This window comes from Salmo salar, chromosome ssa15, assembly GCF_905237065.1.
Source record: "Salmo salar chromosome ssa15, Ssal_v3.1, whole genome shotgun sequence".
Taxonomy (NCBI): Eukaryota; Metazoa; Chordata; class Actinopteri; order Salmoniformes; family Salmonidae; genus Salmo; species Salmo salar.
The window spans coordinates 51,864,199-51,884,953 of record NC_059456.1 but is presented as its reverse complement, the minus strand read 5'-3'; the positions used below and the strand labels follow the sequence as shown (position 1 = coordinate 51,884,953).

Genomic DNA, 20,755 nt, shown 5'->3' with positions numbered 1-20,755 from the left:
AAAGACGAGCAATGGACATTAGACCGGTGGAAATCTCTCCTTTGGTCTGATGAGTCCAAATTTGAGATTTTTGGTTCAAACCGCCGTGTCTTTGTGAGACACACAGTAGGTGAATGGAGGATCTCCGCATGTGTGGTTCCCACCATGAAGCATGGAGGAGGAGGTGTGATGGTGTGGGGGTGCTTTACTGGTGACACTGTCAGTGATTTATTTAGAATTCAAGGCACACTTAACCAGCATGGCTACCACAGCATTCTGTAGCAATACGCCATCCCATCTGGTTTGCGCTTAGTGGGACTATCATTTGCTTTTCAACAGGACAATGACCCAACACACCTCCAGGCTGTGTAAGGGTTATTTGACCAAGAAGGAGAGTGATGGAGTGCTGGATAAGATGACCTGGCCTCCACAATCACCTGACCCCAAACCAATTGAGATGGTTTGGGGTGAGTTGGACTGCAGAGTGAAGGAAAAGCAGCCAACAAGTGCTCATCATATGTGGGAACTCCTTCAAGACTATGGAAAAGCATTCCAGGTGAAGCTGGTTGAGAGAATGCCAAGAGTGTGCAAAGCTGTCATCAAGGCAAAGGGTAGCTACTTTGAAGAATATTAAATATATTTTAATTTGTTTTACACTTTTTTGGTTTCTATATGATTCCTTATGTGTTGTTTCATAGTGTTGATGTCTTCACTATTATTCTACAACGTAGAACATAGTAAAAATAAAGAAAAACCCCTGAATGAGTGGATGTGTCCAAACTTTTGACTAGTACTGTATATATATATATTTTATATAATAGAGCTGTTAATAGCACTTTAGGAAGGGTGTAAGGTAAGTTTTCTGTTGGTCCCAGCTCATGTTGGGGTAGGGGGAATGAGGTAGCAGATAAGGTAGCGAAGGCAGCTCTGAAGAGGGAGGAGGTAGATGTGGTGGTCCTGTTAGGGGGGATGGAATGTAGGAACATCATAGCAGAGGAGTTGACCTAGGAGTGGCAACGTGAATGGGAGATAGAGGAGCAGGGAAGGCAGTATTTCTCTATCCAGAATTCTGTGAGGAAGGTCAGTAGGTATCTGGGGAGTGAAAAGAGGGATGGGGTTCATTGTGGATTGGGAAGTGAGTTATTGTTATTGGGGAAACACCCAGATGGGAAGTGAGGAATGCGGGGAGGTACAGACTGTGGTGGCATGCTGAGGATAGGAGGACATTTTTCTGTGAGCTGGCTGAGTTGGGAGGTAAAATGATTTTTGCTTGTAACAATTTTGGGCCCAAATGACAGGCAGAGCGAAATAGCAAGGAATCTGTTCTCGTTTCTCTATTCCACCGGCTGGCACCTACGGGTGTGAGGCTGTTACATACTTAAATGTGTAATTTGCACTCCGACCTGAGAAAGGCAGCAATACAGCATCTAGTCTGCCGGAAACGCACAAAAATAAGTAGAATACCGGAGGAGCAGCAGACTAACAGTATACTCAGTTGAACTGTTGGCGATAGTAGTTTTCCACCAGTGGGTGGAGGACGTACAACCTGTAAGAATTATAGTATGCTCAGATTCTCTGTCGGTATTGAATAGTTTATCATCTGGTAAATCTAATAGGAGTGACCTACTATTGGAGGTATTCATGTGAGAATCTGCTGGGTCCCAACACATTTGGTTGTGGAAGGGAATGAAATTGTAGACCAGTTAGCCAAAAGAGCTTTGAAATGAGATATAACTTATATTAATGTTCCACTGGGTAGAGGTGAGGCCAAATGTAAGATCAGAGCCATGTGTGGTAGAAGAGATGGGACTCTAAGCCCAAGGGCCGGCATTTATATGCCCTCCAATGAAAGGTCGTTGGACCAAAATTCAAAGGTCAGATAAGGAAGGAAGAGGTGGTGTTTGCTCAATTGTGCTTAGGACATTGTACATAGTATGGTCGATGAAATGGTGGAGCATGTGTTGTTATATTGTTGTAAGTATGTTGAAGAGAGGGAAAGATTGAAGTGTAGGGTCATTGACCGTTGGATGGGGTTGGGGGGGTTGGAAGGGATTTGGGGGATGGGGAGGTTCTATTAGAAGTTAGTAGGGCTCTTTTTTATTTTCTCGGAAGTACTGCGTTAGATAGGAGGATTTAGAAATGTTGTAAACCGTGATTGACCACACAATCCAACACATTAGGTGGCGGTATGCACCTATAATGTTGGTTTGCAGACCGCCATTATATCATAGAAGAAGAGGAAGAATACGGGAGGGGTTTGCTCGCTTTGGCGCCCACAACCCCTTCTGCCAGTGAAAAGGACTATTAACGCTACTGCCATTTGGCGCAGTTAAAAATACGTGAACTTGTATAGCGTCCTTTACAGAATTTCCCGTCTTTGTTGTAATTTTACTTTATTTTAACAGCGTGTTTCAGTTTAGTGTTTTATACATATATCAAAATGAGTTCAATTAACGTAAAAAAACTGAAAGTAAACGAGTTGAAGGACGAGCTGAAAAAGCGTCAGCTGTCGGACAAGGGGTTGAAGGCCGAGTTGATGGACCGGTTGCAGGCCGCGCTTGACGAAGAGGCCCTGGCTGGAGATTCTCCCCTTGGGCCGGAGGCCGCGGAGGGAGGCTTTCCCGAGGGAGACGACGATACCACCGCCGCCGCTGCTGATGACCAAGAGGACATGGGGGAAGATGAAGAAGACGAGGGCCCCGTCGCTGAAAGCATGGACGCCAACGAGGAGGAAGAGAATGGAAACGGAGAGGGAGACGCCGCTGTCGTGGACCAATGCGAGGAGGAAGAGAACGCGGCCCAGGAGGACGACGAAATGGGCGAGGTAGAAGAGGAAGAAATGGATCCAATGCTGAAGGAAGGTGTGGACGACATGGAGAAAATTACATTGGACGCAGAGGATGGTGAGCCTGGAGACCATCCAGCAGAGGGTGAGTCGCTGGTTCCATTCGAAAATGATTGGGCTGGGTATCACGTTTTTTGCTAACGTCGTTAGCCTATAATATGTCGGGTGCGTTCGCGAAATTGATTTCGATGTATATTTGTTAGCTAGTTAAGGCTGGTGTAGATAGAAAATTAGATATTGTTTAACTTGGTCCTACTACACGAAGATCACCATTGGGCTCACCCTATACGTACTTTTTTGCTGTTTGGTTGGTTAGCCTAGCTAGATAGCATTGCTAACAACTACACAAAAGAATGCTTGCTAACTAGGATAGCTAACTCGCGACGCTAGCAGACAGTGGACAAGATTCGACAGGTGCTGGTTTTGGTAGGCTCGTGGTTCTAACTACGACTCAAGAGTATTCTAAATGCGTCTACAAACGGGTTCCAATAAACTGGTCATAGTAGAAATGTAGCTAGCTAAAAGCAAACATTGTGTAAACAGTAACTGAATGAACAAGGATTAGTTAGCTAGCTGTCTAGCTAACTCGTAAGCTAGCCGCGTATGGCATTGTGCAGGAGGGGGGTCAATGGAGGATAGCCTGCAGTTAAGTTTCGTCTTTCTTCACTGACTTGCCTCAGTAAACTATTGACCCCAACATCAGGGACTGATTGACAATGGTCAATTTCCCGATCCATTTTAATAACTCTAACCGTAACTGGGTTATTGTGCCTATTTTACTATTTTGTCGTGCTTGTTTACATCTCTTTACATTTGATCTGTATTGTTGACCAGCTACATTGTAATCAACCCTACTCTCTGGTCAAAACAGCCGTAGACTTCTACTGTCTTTAACTTCAGACAGGCAATGGGGTCCTAATGTAATGGGCAACAAGTTAGTCGTCTATGTGGGCCAGCCCCGCCACAGTGCGACCTATCCTTTCAATAAAGGAGCACCTCATTATATTCTTCTTTTATTTCCTAAGGGGATGCGGACAAAGACACGAATGCTGATCAGAAGAATAAGAAGGGTGTTAAGAGACGCCGGGAGGAACATGGAAGGGGCTACTTTGAATTTATTGAAGAGAACAAATACAGCTGGTAAGGATGGGAGACAAAATGGCCTTCGGTATGTCTGAAGAGCCATCACAGCTATGTGAACTGTATTGGCTTTAAGCGCCAATGCATTAATTAGTGCCAAAACCCTCACTTAACTAACTACTGTCAACATTATGTACGTTTCATACATGTTTGAATTGAGGGTCATCCCTGGCTTTTAAATGAACCTTACCATTATTACACATGCAGTGCCCACATACACCCCTTATGGACTGCATAATGTAGTAAGAGAAATGAACACCAGTTTCTGAATTTGATTGTTCAACATTCACTCTCTTTGTGCAGAAAGGCTTATTGTGTACACTGACAGGGTGACGCAAAGCTGCTCAAAAAATAAACTCCCGGAAGAGTAGCAGATGCTGGGTTGGGAGAGGGGGGGGGGGTCGCGTAAGGGCACAAGGATGTATCACTTTTTTCCGGACGCGCATATTGGAGATTGGTACTCTCCACTGACCGCTCATTGTTCCTGCTCGCACTGTTGTCTTTTTTGAATGTTTGCTTTTATGTCAAAGTACGTCTCTCTCCACCATGTCATCATTATATTCCGTGTGATTGATGTTTTTTTGTTTTACAGGAATACTTTCTCACCATACAGGTCACTTAAACCTAGTCCAGGACTTAAAATAAATTCAAATGGAGATACATTTTAGTCCAGGACTAGGCTGATCTGTGTCTGGGGAAACAACCCCCCCCTCCCATGTGTGTATCTGGAACCCTATTTTGTTTTCATTGACCCAGTGAGCGGTTATCTTGTCATCTCAGAATGTCACTAGCCTGTGTAAACAAATAAAGCACCTGGTGGCTGTTCCTTTGACTGGAGCAGAGCCCCTAGTAGCTGTTAGCTAAACCACACTATACCACTGGCTTATGCTCCTTGGTCTGAGTGTGGTCTGACCAATGTTGAGAGAGGCCATTGCGTCTGACCCTACAGCACTAGTGGCCATTGTGAGGACTGTGCAATATGACCAAGAACAGGTTTTACCTTGTTTTGTTGCAAAGGTTGAAGATCAACGCTGCATTATGGCATTCCTCCTGTGCCGGAGGCAGGGTTTAGTTATGCAAATGCTTCAGTCTACATGCTTTGGACACACTCATCCTCATGTTGTGATACTCCTAGTCAATATTTCAAAGCTAGTTTCATAAACACAACTTGGCAACAGCTTGATTCTGGTTCTGAAGGCCTTTGTTGGTAAGTCGGTGTGGCACATTTCCAAACAAGTTCACCTTTTTTCACCACAGTCGCTGGGGTATTAGAACCTTTGCCACACAGTTGAAGCCCCTCTAGGCTACATGGAGCTAGCTTGCGAGCCTCTGTTCTGTGAACATGAAGCGGCAGCTTCAGTGAGATTTGACCTTTAGTGAGAGTAGCTCCACACAGTTAAATATATCCAGCAGCCCTTTATACGGCCTGACCTTTCAGCATTCTCCAAACCATAAACACAGTTTCTGCCCACAGTGAGGCCTGTTGGCTGTTGACTAGTTTTATTTTGTATTTTTATCCAAGGCACCAGTGGACCACTGCAGGTAAGTGATGCTGTTTCATCATGATTGTCAAAACCTAAAGACTCCAATAGCTTAAATGTTGGAGTTCCATTTCCGCACATAGTCTGGACTCTTTCCACTGCTAGACCCCTCCTTCTCTTCTGGGAGGAGGTCACGCCCGGATGGCCGTCCCTGCGATTGCGTTCAGGTTCCGTCAGAAAGGTTCTAATTCTCTGACGTTGTGACTGACTGGCTGTGTTCTCTTTCAGGCCTAGTCTCAAGTCTCCACTGCCACCCCTGGAGGAGGAAGATGAGGAGTTTGATGATACAACAGTCTGCCTGGACAACTGTGAGTCATTTTTGGTGTATAGATGGACAGCTGGGGCTGGGTTTAATGAATCCCTCTACAAACACTTGTGCAGAAGTAATGTGCCTACACCCAATCCCAAAACAAACCCTTGCCCCTATGTACTTGTGAAGATTAGCTTGCCATATTGCCTACACCTGTTCCAACATTCTCTCATCTCCGCTAGTGCATAGCGGATAGGGCCTAGGGGGTGATTTTTGGATATGACACTAGAATCTAGACATGTCAGGGGACCGAGAAGAGGGAACTTCATGTGTTTTGTTTCTTTGTGTCCCAGATAACTGCGACCTGCACTTCAAGGTGTCCCGGGACCGCTACAGCGCCTCCTCTCTCACCATGGAGAGCTTTGCCTACCTGTGGTCCGGGGGCAGAGCCTCATACGGGCTGTCCCAGGGCAAGGCCTGCTACGAGATGAAGGTATGGAGATGCGCTGGTCTTTTGTCTAGCCCAGTTTTCGTTTCATTAGTAATTGGGAAATCATAACATTCTGACCTCGGATAACAAACGATAATGGGTTTATCTCCATTTTTTACAATTTAAATGCACCAGTACAGTTAAATAAAGGGTAAAAAAAAATGTGTTGCTTTTTCCATCGCCTGGTTGTGCAAGCAAATGCCTAATGTAGGCCATTTGCTGCTAACATCACCAATGTAATATTGTGCCTACAGATAACTGAGAAGATCCCAGTGAAACACATATCCAGTAAGAACATGGACATCCATGAGGTCCAGGTTGGATGGTCCCTAGCTACTGGCAGTCTGCTCCTTGGTCAGTCTCCAATGCATTGTTGTTTTTCAAAAAGATAATGGTGGTTATGGGCTGTTGGCACCCTCTAGAGGTTGTTAGGGAGCATGACATGGAACTGGAACAAAGCCTGTGTGTCTGTTGTATTTTGCAAGGCAACAATGCAGTGTAATGGAATGAGTGCAGAAACACTAAAATCCCCAAATTTATATGACAAAATTCTCATTTTAGTTACATCACCTAGTCAGCTGTGTATCATGTCTGATGTCAGTTATGTCATTGCAGGTGAGGAGGAGCATTCCTATGCCTACTCTGGCAAAGGCAAGAAAACCACCAATTGCGTGACTGAAGATTTCGAGGAGACGTATGATGAGAATGACGTCATCTGCTGCCTCATCGTAAGATCTTTCTTTCATTTAGCCTTACTAGTTGCAATAACGTAATATTCTCAACGCACAGGCCGATTTTTAAATGAATACTCAGACTTTCATGTGGTGTCGAGTTCCTCGTCACTGAGGCCCGTCCCAAAAAAGCAAAGCATTTAGACGACATTTATTTGAAAACATAGTCAATGATGTAAGCTGTCTTCAAAGTCTTCTGTTCAGAAGGTGATCTATGTCCACAAAAACCCATCAAAACCAACCAACCAGTATTTGTATTTGGGGATTCTGTGTGTGGGGTGATAACTTCCTCATTAGCACATCACATTTTCAACAGTCAATGTTATATTTTGTACATTGAAACTACAAGCTGTAAAATGTTCTATTGCAGAACTTTGAAGGTGAGGAGGTGGAGATGTCCTTTTCTAAGAATGGTAATGAGCCAGTGGTGGCCTTCCAGGCCAGTAAGGAGTCCCTAGCAGGGAAAGCGCTCTTCCCCCACGTCATCTGCCACAATTGTGCAGTGGAGTTCAACTTTGGCCAGATGGACACGCCCTACTTCCCCCAGCCAGAGGGCTACACCTTCCTGCAGCAGGTCGCCATGGATGACCGTGTCCGCGGACCCAAAGCACCTGACACTAAGAAGGACTGCGAGGTAACTATGGCAACCAAAACATCACTGACAGTGATTTGTTTGACACAAGGGCCTCCCTAGCAATGGGATCTATCCATAAGCTCAACCTGTATATTTCAGAATAAACAGCTAGTAAAATGTGTATCAGATAATGATTTGCACATTTCTAGGGCCTTTTTCCTCAAACTAATGTTGATTATTTTATGTGCATAACTTCTTCCATCACTTACTGATCCGTTGCGTATGTGTGTCGTAGGTGATTGCCATGGTGGGCCTGCCTGGCTCAGGAAAGAGCACCTGGGTCAACAAGCACATCCAGGAGAACCCTGGGAAGTATTACATCCTGGGCAGCGACACCATCGTGGAGAAGATGATGGTCAGTGTTGTACTTAGTCATGGTGTTTGTGGCCCTCAGTATTTTAGAACATGTTCTCTCTGCACCCATCTTAGAATGAGGTCCTAGTTGTCTGTCAATTTAGTTTGTGAAATAAACTTTCAGTCCTATCGTAATTGTTGTATATGCAGTCCCTGGTCATTCTTTGGCACTGTAGGCCTATATCCTGTCCTGCATCTATTGAATCTTATTAGTCTCTTTATGCCCTTAATTTTCATATATGTAGATTGGCAGCTTGAAGCGTCAGGCGAAGGACACAACAAAGCTCACAGCCATTTCCCAGCGTGCACCTCTCTTCCTGGGCAAGTTCATTGAGATCGCTGCTCGCAAGAAGAGGAACTATATCCTGGACCACGTAAGGCTTGATATTCAATCGCATTCCATCACATTCTTACAAGTCGTGAACACTGACTTTTAGTACTTATTGTGAATAGGAAAGTAGGTATTTGAATACACATGGAACATACACTACATGCATACAGGTAGAATAGTCTCATACACATGAGTACATCATTATATAGTGTAGGCAGGTCTTCGGTGCCAACAAAGCAGTCCAAATCATCATTATTTATAATCACACGGGTCAGCATTATAAGTAATTCCCCCTTCTTCCTCTGCCCAGACCAACCTGTCTGCCCCGGGCCAAAAGAGGAAGATGTGTCTATTTGCTGGGTACCAGCGGAAGGCTGTTGTGGTCTGTCCCTCAGACGACGACTACAAGGAGAGGGCCCAGAAGAAGGCCGAGAGCGACGGGAAAGACGTGCCCGAGCACGCTCTCCTGAAAATGAAAGGTAACGCCGTGAGATGAGCTACTTCACTAATAAAAACTGTTAAGTAGTCTCTCCTAACGTGCTAAAAAGCTAGTGACTTCACGTCTTTAGCACTAATCTAAAAGCCTTCAGAAAGTTTGTAGTAATAGAGTAAGGGTACCCGCACACCTACACTGATATATTCTCCCCAAAACAATTTGGGTTTTCATGTTAGCATGGCTAGCCCCCTCTAAGCTTTGCCCACTCGTGGCTGTCTGTGTCACAAGTGGCCATATCAGGGGGGCAGAGTGACCCTCTCTCCTAAACCCTGGGTCAGGGGCTGTACCCCTGCCTCTGGACCTGGTGGGAGGAACACCGCAGCTTTCACAGCTGCTCTTACTGTCACTACAAATCTAGTGTTTGCTATGAAGGACATCATAAGATGGTGTTCATAAGCTGTCTTCGTAACCACACCATCTCCTTGACTCTTTCCCCTGTGCAGGATTCTTCACCCTGCCAGAGGAAGGCGAGAGCTTCGCTGAGGTGAGCTACGCTGAGCTGCAGAAGGAGGATGCTGCCAAGCTGGTGGAGCAGTACAAGGAGGAGAGCAAGGCGGCCCTGCCGGCTGAGAAGAAGCCCAACCAGGGGTCTTTGACCCCCAAGAGAGGAGGAGGGGGTGTCCGGGGGGGAGGCAGAGGCAAGAACCAGTTCAACCGCGGAGGTGGACCCGGCCAGAGAGGAGGTGGACGAGGTGGCTTCCAGCAGAGAGGCAACTTCCGAGGAGGTGGGAGGTCATGATTATCGGCCATATTGGTTAGATGATTAGGGTTTTGGCATGACAGGTTTTAACCCTGTTTTTAGCCCTCTCTAAATTGCTAAAACGTTCCTTGTTTCGTCTGCAATGATCTGATAGGACTGGACAGGTGAAGGCAAATCAAACCTCTTGATGGGCCTCTGCCCTTTTTCACTTGCATTTATCCTGTAGTTATTGAATAGTGGAGATCAGCAGAGGATTTTAGATCATTAAGATTCAACCCCAGTCTAACCGATGTGTCTGTCTGCCTCCACCCAGCTCCAGGCCCACGTGGCGGGTTCACTCGCCCCCCTCGAGGGTTCATGCCCCCTCCAGCCTTCAGAGGTGGATTCTCCAACCGTCCCAACTTCAACAGGGGCGGCGCCCTCATGGCCCCCCAGGGAGGGGCCCCAAGAGGAGGACCGATGAGGGGCCACAGGGGTGGAGCCATGAACAGAGGTGGTCCTCCAATGAGCCGAGGAGGCGGCGGTCACATGAGCCGAGGAGGCGGCGGTCACATGAGCCGAGGAGGCGGCGGTCACAGGGGCAACTTCAACCAGGTGGGTTTGGTTGCAGCAATGGAGAATTACAAGTTGGCCTTTATTTAGATAATCCTCTATAGGTGTGTTGATGCTCAAACTTTTGACTAGGATTAGAGGTGGTATATAGTTAGTTGATACATTACATTTATAAACCATCTTTAGGGAACTATCCAAATAAGGTCTTATCAAAAAGTTATTGCTGCAATTGTGTATTTATTAGCGAGATGTCTCTTGTCTTTCCCCCCAGGGGTTCCAGCCCAGAGCAGGCAACAGCCGTGGGAATTATGGCAACAAGAATGGCAGCAGTGGGTTTGGGGGCGGCAGGAATGGTGGAGGACGTGGCGGCGGATTTGGAGACAACAGGACTGGTGGAGGATTCGGCATGGACAAGGCTCAGGCCTTCAACCAGAGCTGGCAGCAAGGGGTGAGTCTCCGTTTTGAGTTCAAAGGGAAAATCCTAGCTTGTTAGCCTTGTAATACAATTCAATGTTCTCCCATGTTTTGTATTTTTTTTCTCACACTATGGCTGTGTTTACACAGGCAGACCTAATTGGTCTTTTGCTAATAATTGGGCAAAAGATCAAAATTGGACTGCGTGTGTAAATGCGGCCAGGGTCTATAGAGCCCCACTGTGGATGTGTCATAATACCCATAAAACCTAAAGGTCAAACAGGGAAATGGTTCAAATCATTTTCCTCTATTTATTTTTCCCATGGGGGATTTTAGAAACACTTAAAGTTAGGACTGTTTTGTGTAGGCTTACCCTGGCGGGAAGTTTTGGTAACCATGTAAATCTTGCTAGGCCAAGGTTACTTAACAATATTTTCGGCTCTATTTACTCTGATTCGAAAATGCTAATTAGTATCTAAGTAGACATGCAAAACTACAAATCCCTGAAAGCTCCTGCGTGTCATGTCTAGCAGACACCTTTGCTAACAGGGATTGTCAATTTAAAACTTGCACAAGACAGTTCACAGAATTTTCTATTTAAGAAATGTTGCCAATTTATTCATTACTCCATTTAGCTAACATTAGATAGTTAATCCAGAGATTCTTACCTTTGCCTCGATTCGGCAGTCTCGTCGATCATGGCATTTGTAGTTCTTTATGATAGCCACATTAGCAAATAATTTGCATTTTATTTTTGGCGGTAAATACAGGCAAACATATTAATGTCATCTTGTCATAGAGATTTACAAGGTTATCAAAACGTCACGCTAGGGTAAGCCTATGCAAAACACCGCCCTTATTTTAAGTGTTTCTAAAATCCCCTATAGGAAAAATGAATGGAAAATGATTGGAACCATTTCTGTTTGATCGCTAGGTTTTATGGGTATTATGACTACATTCTGGATGGTGGAGTATACTTTGAGGCTGAGAATGCGAATTGGGGAAGTTTGCATTGTGATGCTTAATGTCACTTTTTAAGAGTTGTCTTTTGTCTCCATCTAACTTCCTTGATCTGTGTCCCCAGTTTTGGAACCAGAAGCCATGGAGCCAGCAGTATCAGCCAGGATACTATTAAAGACTTTCTGATCAAAAGGACTGGTGGCCATTAACGGTAACCAACCACTAGCCACGGACCCCCTGCCCCACCCCTCCCGTTTTTTCTAGAACCCACTTTTTAAATTAAAAACAAAAAAAACACAAGACGATGGAGCAACATTCCACATCCGAGGAGAGGAGTCTCTCTGAAAGCTTTATGGGTTTTTCATTTGATTTTGTACATTTTATGATATTTTCCCCACATTTTAAAGAAATCACATGCTTTTAAAAATCCCATGTTTTGAGAAACATACCACATCACAAAGCGCAACATTTTTGCTCTGCTTCAGTGACATTTTCAGGGTTGTGCATTTTCTGTGTAATGTTTTTTTATTTTACAAAATGTAAATATTGTCTTGCTTAGTTGTATTTGTTTGTATAAGAAGTGAACATATAGTTCCTTTCGGTTATTATCTTATGAGAGGCATGGTAGCTATAGTATTGTTAGTGATTGTATATGTAGTCCATAAGCAACAAACGGTAATTTGTTATTTTTAATTAAAATATCAAGCATGTAATCTAAACTCCGTAGATTTACAATAAACAACCTATTTGCTTTTTGCAGAAGTCTATGGCTTATGACTTTTACTTGAGTTCAAAGGCTACCTAAAGTACCTTTTGAATGGGCAATGGGCTGGTTTGCTACTTCAAACAACAAGGACATCCGCCCTATCATATCTACAGTTAGCATCTCACAATGTGCTACTTACTGATGTAATTCATCCGTTGTTAATACACAACTCTTTCCTTTTCACCTTTTAATAATACAGGTTAATCTCATTGAGTTTATATTTTGCAAGAGATACCTGTTCATCTGGATGCCATTGTGCTTTGATGAAATATTACAGCAAATCAATTTCTGTAGGGTATTGGAAGCCATTTTAAATATTGCGTTATGCCTTTTGATATTATCATTTATTTTGTGATTTGTATATTTCTTGATAAAATGGGATACATTATTGATCATGGTGCTGACAAGGCTTGAATCTCAGGTGAAAATTGAAGAGCGGTTCCTTTAATTTGTCAAACTGGTTGATTGGTGTGGTATTTTTAGGTTAAGCTTTGAATAGTGTATCTCGATTGTGTTCTCGCCTCAGCCATCGGAGGAGAATGTCAGAGGGGCGGGACCTCTGGCTTTGTCATCCAATGGGTTTTAACACGAGCGGACGCAAGCCATATGGAGTTGAGATTCTCCCAGAGTCGATGACCACAAACGAGTTTGCAAGAGCACAAACAAATCTGGGACCAGGCTAATTTGATCTATGCTTTAATGGAAGAGTATACATTCTGTGGCTGGTTTAGCACATATGTTTAGCACTCAGTTGTAGGCTATATTGAAAATGGTTGGTGATTGAAAAACTACAGTGGTTTGCATTTACACCAGCATATAAAGGCCTACATGTCAGTGTATACCCACCCATACCCTCACTGCTACTAGAAGTGACACATTGAAACACATGCCGCAGACATTGAGTTTTGTATGTGTAATGGGGGTTAGAGACCTGAAGTCTTGCTTTTAGTGTAATTTATCCAGCGTGATTTACAGGCACAATTAGGGTTATGTGCCTTGCTCAAGGGCACTTTTCGCAGATTTTTCAGCTAGTCGGATCAGGGATTTGAACCAGCGACCTTTCGGTTACTGGCCCAATGCTCTTATCTCTCAATGATAATGCCCGGGCTTAAGCTCAGTAGGCTAACAGTTTTATGGCACACATGATCCAGGTCCAAACCAGGTCAGTCACGTCTGTTGGTGGGTGAACCCTCTGTTCAAATGAATTGGTGATGGAGTAGCCCGACAATGTCAGCTCTTACATGTGTAAACTCGCATAGCTCAGGCTGAGGAGCAGTGTCAAAGTGATGTGTGTTCCACTGTAACATTGCGTTGCTAGATCATTGAAAACAATTAGACAAAATTGTCAGTCCATTTTGTAATTGTTTCATTAGCTTATTTAAAATTGTATGACCAGGTGTGCTGTATAGTTGACCAGTTTTTTTTTCTTCATGTCAAATTGAATGGATGTCCATGAACTGATTTAAAGTATTCTGCATAATCCAAGTAAAAAATAGCCCAACCAAACAGATCAAAAAATATTTCTTTCAGCGGTGTGTGTATTACCAAATATTTTCAATATACTAATTCATTACGTTGTAAGTAACTTACAGCTTTTCTCTTCCTGCTGAGATCTTTTTTATTGGAATTTTTTTTTGATAAGTGTTGATGCTTCAGTTATGTTTTATACGTATTTTTTGTCACATGATCAATAAAGTGAATGATTATAAAAAATAAGTGCTTCTTCCTCAATCTCCAAGGGAAGGTTTCCAGGCGGGGACTGTCATGGTTAAACAGATTTGTTGAGCATCATTTACATCAGCTTCCTGGCTGAGTGTGCTGGTTATTTGATTCCATTAGGATGAGCCGGTGGCCACATAGGGAGCAGACACTGTCACACAAACCCAGGGGCCATATTTACATCTCCATGTTTACATCTGGCTTAGCAGATAAATAGGACCCAGACATCGTCAAGAAGAGAGAACTCCATAGACAATCAAGGCTCAATTGCAGACTCTGAGGGTCTTGTCATTTTAATGGGGTACTTAAGGCTTTAGAGCTTAGGCCAGTCTGGGTACACATTGAAAAGGCAATTCAGGGTGCTCTTGGTTTGGAAAAGTAGCTTGTTTCAGCCACAGACTTCTGATATGTTATAGCAATAGGCAGCTAGGTTTCCTCCTATGTCACATTTTCAGATATAAAGTGAAGCTTTAGGGACAGTTTCCCAGACACAGTTAAGCATAGTCCTGGACTTGATCAATGTAGAATCTCCATTAAAAGTACTTTTTAGTCCAGGACTAGGCTTAACTGTGTCTGGGAAACTGGCCCTAAAGGTTCACTTTATATCTGAAAATGTGATATGAGGAAACCTAGCTGCCTATTGCTGTAACATATCAGAAGTCTGTGGCTGACAAGCTACTTTTCCAAACCAAGAGCACCCAACAGGGTGCTCTTGGCATTGCCTTTGCAATGTGTACCCAGACTGGCCTAAGCTCTAAAGCCTTAAGTACCCCATTAAAATGACAAGACCCTCAGAGTCTGCAATTGAGCCTTGATTGTCTATGGAGTTCTCTCTTCTTGACGATGTCTGGGTCCTATTTATCTGCTAAGCCAGATGTAAACATGGAGATGTAAATATGGCCTCTTGGTTTGTGTGACAGTGTCTGCTCCCTATGTGGCCACCGTCTCATCCTAATGGAATCAAATAACCAGCACACTCAGCCAGGAAGCTGATGTAAATGATGCTCAACAAATCTGTTTAACCATGACAGTCCCCGCCTAATGCTCTTTCACTGAAACAAGTTATGTCACTAGATAAATAAGGATTATTGACTTATCATTACTAACTAAATACAGTGCTAAATAAGGATGACAAGGTGATATGTAGGCTTAGATGAAGTCAAGTGTATCTGTGGTGGGTGTAAGCATACCTTAATGGCTGTCAGTGTGATTTTCCCAATCGCTTCATGACAAATAACAAAATAAGACTTCTTAATTAAAGAAAATATGTTATATTTAATCATGAAATCCATAGTATTTACAGCTCAAAAATATAACATCTGAGACAAAATCTGACTGTTTCTTCTGAGTGGTACAGTATACCATTCATACAAAGGCAAACTTATGAATGAATTATTTACAAAATATAATAAAGTGCTTGGTTAGTTAATCTCAAGAGATCTGCCATGCTCCCTCTTATTATAGCCTGCAACTCTCCCTGAGAATTCCCATTTTAAATAGAAAAGTACTGTAAGTCCATTTGGAGGTGTCCTGCCCTGCCCAGTCCCAAACACTTAACTTCAAACTATGGAGATGTTGTCCATAGTGCAGGCACATGACTCCACGATCATGTTGGGGAACTCGGCCACTTCTATCTCGGTGTAGTCGCCCTTCTTGACCAGGTACATAATGGGCAGCGGAGCGCTCTCTGCGATGCTACACTTCCTCTCCCCGTAGCCATAGTTACGCTTGGGCTGCTTGCATCCCCCGGCGCATCTGTAGGCCTGGTATCCCGCTGGCTCGATGATCCAGTACTGGGTCCACGTGAGCGCGCGGAAATTGATGAAGTATTTATCTCTGCAGCACGTGTCCTTATCTGGGTTGTTTTCACAGTCGCCTCGAGACCTATGCGGAAACCAAATAGGGAGTCGTTAGTTAACTTGTACTAATTGATGTGTAGCCTAAAGGTATGATAATTGTCACCGGAGCGGTGTTACAATGTTTATACATTCTGCATATCAAAGAGCGCCTTACCCAAACTCTTCGAGGTTGAGCGTGTAGAGGACCAGCTCAGGTTTTCCCAAGGTGTTGTCCGCCTGGTCCTGGGTGGTAAAGTGGACACTCTTGGCAATTTCTGCCGCGTAGCTGCCAGGTCTCTCGCCCTCGATCCACACCTCCAGGTGCATAGGTGTTTTTTGCTGCGTCTTTGACCAATAGTGCAAAGCCTGAGTGACATCAAAGCTTTTCCAGCCGGTCTCATGGATGGGGATCAACCTACAGGAAATAAATGGTTGATTAAAAACCTTGCACATAGGGTCTAAATGATAAGAACAAAGGACAACACATAGCCTAAAGGAAATGATCTGGACACGACATGGCTTTGCGTAAAATCTTACCGTGAGTCCACCAGAGAGGTTCTGTTAGAGCCGTTCTCCAGCATATCTACCCAGTAGATGGAGACTCTGGCATTGTTGACTGGCCGGTGGTTCCTCCTCTCGGGCATTGAGCGTTTGTTAGGGGCTTTATTGTACAGTTTCAGTTCGGCCATGGTCACCTCGCTGTTATGGGGGATGCGGGTATCCATATCGAAGACCATCCGTTGCCGAGTGGTGTCCGAGTACACAAACTCGCCAGAGATATCTAATAAAACAGAACATAGAAATGCTTAGGTGTTGAATATAAAATCCGAAAAAAGTATGAATGGGTTGGAATGCACACTTGCATAAGCAGAACCATGAGGGCGCACAAATGCATAAAAAAGTAAATGTGTGCGCCTATGCCAAAATAGGTCTGACAACATTCAATTAAAAATGATTCAGATTTAGAAAGCATTTTATTTATATCTGTACTGTAAAATGATTTTACCTGCATTTCCTCGAATTCCCCTCAGGATCCCCGCCAAGCTCGGCAGAGACCTGCGCCGCCTGTCGTGGTGCAGCTTCAGCATTGACAGATATTTATTCTTAACGAGCGTCGGGATGACAAGATTCTCCAAATCCCTTTTGTGAATTTTCGGAACATCATCCAGCCCAAGTTTTTGAAGCAGGGCATCCTTCATGTCGCTGTGCGTAAAAGCCTTGGAGACGGTGACGAAAGCAGCAGCGCACAAAACGCAAACACGGAGCAAATCCATCGTAAATCTTCTAAGAGGGTGTCGTGTCCAGCAGAGAGAAGAGAAGTACAGCAGCAAAGTAGCTCAGAGAGAGACAGTGGCACTCTGACATCGGGCTGGCCCTTATAAGCCCCTGGCCCTCCCAGTCAGTCATTCGCACATTGAGGAGGAGGAGGAGGGGGATGGGGACCGATAGGCTATCTCAACAAAGGTGTGACATTAGAAGCCACGTCTCGGTCAAGACATCAGAAGTGCCATACTTGAAAGGCAACCATCTCCCAAACGATGTATTGTTCCGTTTCATGTATATGGTCATTTGAACACCATTCCTCTAGAATCATACAGGGATTTCTACAATTTATAACCTACAATTTCATACAATGCATTTGTAAATTTCAGTCTGCTCAATATCAATGGGAAGTCTAGTGATGCTTGTCACAAAAGCATTACTTTGCAGAGATGTTTGTGTAAGAAAACTCCTAAAGACAGTATAGTTATTGGATTGTTGTGGGTTGGAAATATTGAATTGATCCAGAGGCATAAAGGCATTAGCCTACTTTATTTGTAGTAGTTTTAACTATTGTTAGTTTGCAGGATGAGAGGATTACAAATTGGTTAAAGGAAATGTCTGCATCCTGTTCCTATATTTCAAAATCATCACAAAGGATGGACACTTTGATTGATGTAATATTTTGATCAATACTAAAGTACATTTCTTTAAAGAGGCTAAATATTACCATTGCATAATACATTTTTTTTTTTTTTAAACAAATGCCTTTCCATTGACTCTTCTTCATGTTGTCTACATCTGCACATGTGTTCCCAGACAGCGCCTGACCCTGTGAACCTGGGCTGCAACCTCTCAGTATCACCGTTGTCTACACACCCTAACGTGTGCATTCCACTGGACAATGTAAAGCAAGCCCAGTCTGGCAACAGTATGTCAGTGTGCTTATTTCTGTCTGTCTGGCAGCCATTTTAGTTGATCAAGGGTCCCATTTATGGCCCATCACTGGTGTGGGTATCTGGGGAGGAGGGGGCAAAGGGATTACATGTTTATTCCAAACCCATCACCCCTTCTGCCCCTCCGACAGATTAAAATTATTAGCCAAACAGACAGTTAATCCAAGAGTCGATGTGGATTGGGAGGCTCTTCACATGTTGATGATGATCTGATTCCATTGCAGGATTTGCCTTGCCTTTTTTGTCACGCAAACATTAGAAGAGGGGTTGGTGGCCCCTAGAATGGGCCCAGTCTGTGTTTGTGTATTGGGGCTTATTTGCTTAGAGATGTCAGACAAACTAAAGGAGGACACAGGAAGAACAAATGACAGATGCCTGTCAAGGGGGACCATTGCTAGCCACATCTGAAAACCACACTCTATGCTCTGCAGCTACTATATTCTAGGCTATTTTAATCATTCAAATACCTGAAATGTATTGCTACATAGGTACATCCAGACCTGGGTCATGTCAAATACTTTCAATTAAGCTAGGCATGATTTAGTTTACCCAGTACGTTGCCCATGGAATACTGCCAAAAGTGCAAACTCCAAGCTCCAAAGGATTTGACATTTGACCCAAGTCTGCATACATCAATCACTACATCCTTAAATCTACAGACACATGAAAAGATAATTTAAGAAATCAGTAGTACTGATTTACAATGTAGATTACAATCATATCCACATCAGTGAATGTATGATCTTTTCACACAAACAAGTAGCTTGTAATGTAAGGTTGGAATATGCAAAAGATTGTCTGATGATTAGAAACACCACAGTAGACATGTGAATTCAGACCAGATATATTGGGTCAGCCTATACATAGCCTAGGGATCTCAGTCATCTTTTGAAAGCATAAAACACACAAAACTTTTCCTTCCACTTCGACCCATAATTGAGGAAATTAAGATTCCTCTTGTATGATATTTGGCAGTCTTTCCCCCGTCCCTTCCCAATCAAAGCCAAGACAGGTCCCTGGTTCAAAGCACAGACACATCTGATTCTCCCAATGTGCAAATCATCTTCAATCAAAGGCCTGCCAGCTCTTACAATCCATAACAGTAGTGTTAATTAACATCTTACATCTGCATTCGAAAAGCTGTTCAATTTATCTGTGATCTTTAGGCCAATTGTTAGTATTTTGATCAATCAGATCAGTTGCCAATAATTGGGTAAAAGATCAGAATTGGGCAGCCTGTGTAAACAGTCAAAATCCCCCTCTCTATGCCCATTATCACATGATCATTAAATCAAACATCTTTTCACATTTTATGGTTTGAAATATGATAATTATAGGGAAAGAGGCTTAAAATTACATTTACCCAAATCTAAAGTACAGGCCTACTGTACATTTGCATGGACAACATCAGAAGACTAGACCTATTATTTTGAGCATCTCAAATGAGAAAAGGAAGCTGTGTGTAAAGGTCAATATTGAAGTTGTAGCCCTAATTATTTACATGACATTACATTGTTGTCACTAACTTCCTGATTATGGTATCCTGTCTTATCTCAAATATTTGAAGAAATGCAATGTTTTGCACCTGAATTGCTCCACTTGTAACTAACTGCCCAGGATTCAAGTGGGGAATGTAGACCAATCATCATTGAGGAAGTCTGAGGACAAGGCAAGAGTGGTAGGCAAGCCAGTTGAAAGTGCTAGACATGTGCAGGGCCAGACAACAATCCACTTATGGTTCAGTCGTATAGGGTATTCAATTGACCCGGCTATAGCATAATTGTGTTAATTTAATTTGTATCACAGTTAATATCGTTTCAAAACGATATTAACTGTTTTCATCCTTGTAATTTATTTCCATTTGTTCATTGACATTAGGAGACTGTCATAATCTTGAAGAGGAATCTAGGCTACATTATTTTGCATCTGACTACTGTAGATGCTCACTTGGCAGAGATTCCATATTTATCATTGTTAATATGAAATGGACAAACTTGATATAAATAAATTAAAGTAACTTTTTAATCACCTTGTGGATGACTGACAAATCTACCAATCGTTATCTGTAGCACCCAGAGAATTTTAGGCTGCAGAATATTCACCAGGGGGCGCGATTGCTCCAAGTAGGTCATCAGATCCAAGTTGGCACTTTTTTGACCCAGTGCTAGCATGTGTTGAAATAATAATATATTTTTTAACTTAATTATTTCAACCCCTGGGCACTGATACGCTTGTTGAATGGCAAAGAATATAACACAATTATGTTATACCTGCTAGATCAAAGAGGTGGTGGAAGATTTTTAAACAAAATAAAATGTTATAGTTTCCGAAAACTCTTTTCAACTTTGAAACCCATAACGTTTGAACTATTCTCTTTGAAATGTAAATGCCTTTCATGTTGATAGTTCAACACTATTATGTTAGCAGTACTTTCATTTCTCATAATAAGCTGCAAGAATACCAACAATGATTGACAGGCTCGCTAAAAGATAACGTGAATATTTCAGTCAATGAATGAAGTCAATAGTTAACATATTTGACATCTGGTGACGTCCAATTATTCTAAATTTTCCTGCCTGTTAACTAAAGAAAAAAAGATAGCCAGGTAGCCTATCAAAGGTAGCCTATCAAAAAAAAAAAAAGGTTTAGTGTTAGTTGCTCGCTCAATATAACGTGCATTAAAAACATATATATATATATATGTTTAGGCCGTTAAAGGGCCAGGTTTTCGTTCTTACCGTAAATGTGTCATTCCATTCCACACCGAACGGCCACAGTTTCCATTCACAATATTATTGA

The 20,755-nt window shown here is 43.0% G+C and overlaps 2 protein-coding genes across 2 annotated transcripts; one reads left to right on the top strand and one right to left on the bottom strand.

Annotated features, from left to right (window-relative positions):
- The first annotated feature begins 2,237 nt into the window (after window positions 1–2,237).
- On the top strand, window positions 2,238–12,179 carry LOC106571586 (heterogeneous nuclear ribonucleoprotein U). The gene is made up of 14 exons (XM_014144826.2): window positions 2,238–2,909; window positions 3,850–3,964; window positions 5,734–5,813; window positions 6,109–6,248; window positions 6,500–6,599; window positions 6,861–6,973; window positions 7,347–7,610; window positions 7,846–7,965; window positions 8,210–8,338; window positions 8,606–8,774; window positions 9,235–9,516; window positions 9,805–10,085; window positions 10,315–10,491; window positions 11,542–12,179. The coding sequence occupies exons 1-14, from the start codon at window positions 2,420–2,422 to the stop codon at window positions 11,590–11,592; spliced, it is 2,511 nt and encodes an 836-aa protein (XP_014000301.2). The 5' UTR covers window positions 2,238–2,419; the 3' UTR covers window positions 11,593–12,179.
- Window positions 12,180–15,157: 2,978 nt separating this feature from the next.
- lft1 (lefty1) lies at window positions 15,158–20,735 on the bottom strand. The gene is made up of 4 exons (XM_014144849.2): window positions 16,747–20,735; window positions 16,278–16,521; window positions 15,916–16,155; window positions 15,158–15,786 (listed from the first exon to the last, which is right to left on the bottom strand). The coding sequence occupies exons 1-4, from the start codon at window positions 17,012–17,014 to the stop codon at window positions 15,462–15,464; spliced, it is 1,077 nt and encodes a 358-aa protein (XP_014000324.1). The 5' UTR covers window positions 17,015–20,735; the 3' UTR covers window positions 15,158–15,461.
- Between the last annotated feature and the right edge of the window lie 20 nt (window positions 20,736–20,755).

What these genes read in the sequence shown, in the direction of transcription:
- LOC106571586 (XM_014144826.2), top strand. Translation starts at nt 2,420, where the DNA reads ATGAGTTCAATTAACGTAAAAAAACTGAAAGTAAACGAGTTGAAGGAC. An exon ending in GGAACTATATCCTGGACCAC is followed by an intron (nt 8,339 to 8,605) that starts GTAAGGCTTGAT and finishes TCCTCTGCCCAG; the next exon opens with ACCAACCTGTCTGCCCCGGG. An exon ending in CGCTCTCCTGAAAATGAAAG is followed by an intron (nt 8,775 to 9,234) that starts GTAACGCCGTGA and finishes TCCCCTGTGCAG; the next exon opens with GATTCTTCACCCTGCCAGAG.
- lft1 (XM_014144849.2), bottom strand. Translation starts at nt 17,014, where the DNA reads ATGGATTTGCTCCGTGTTTGCGTTTTGTGCGCTGCTGCTTTCGTCACC. An exon ending in GGGAATTCGAGGAAATGCAG is followed by an intron (nt 16,522 to 16,746) that starts GTAAAATCATTT and finishes CTGTTTTATTAG; the next exon opens with ATATCTCTGGCGAGTTTGTG. An exon ending in CTCAACCTCGAAGAGTTTGG is followed by an intron (nt 15,787 to 15,915) that starts GTAAGGCGCTCT and finishes GTTTCCGCATAG; the next exon opens with GTCTCGAGGCGACTGTGAAA.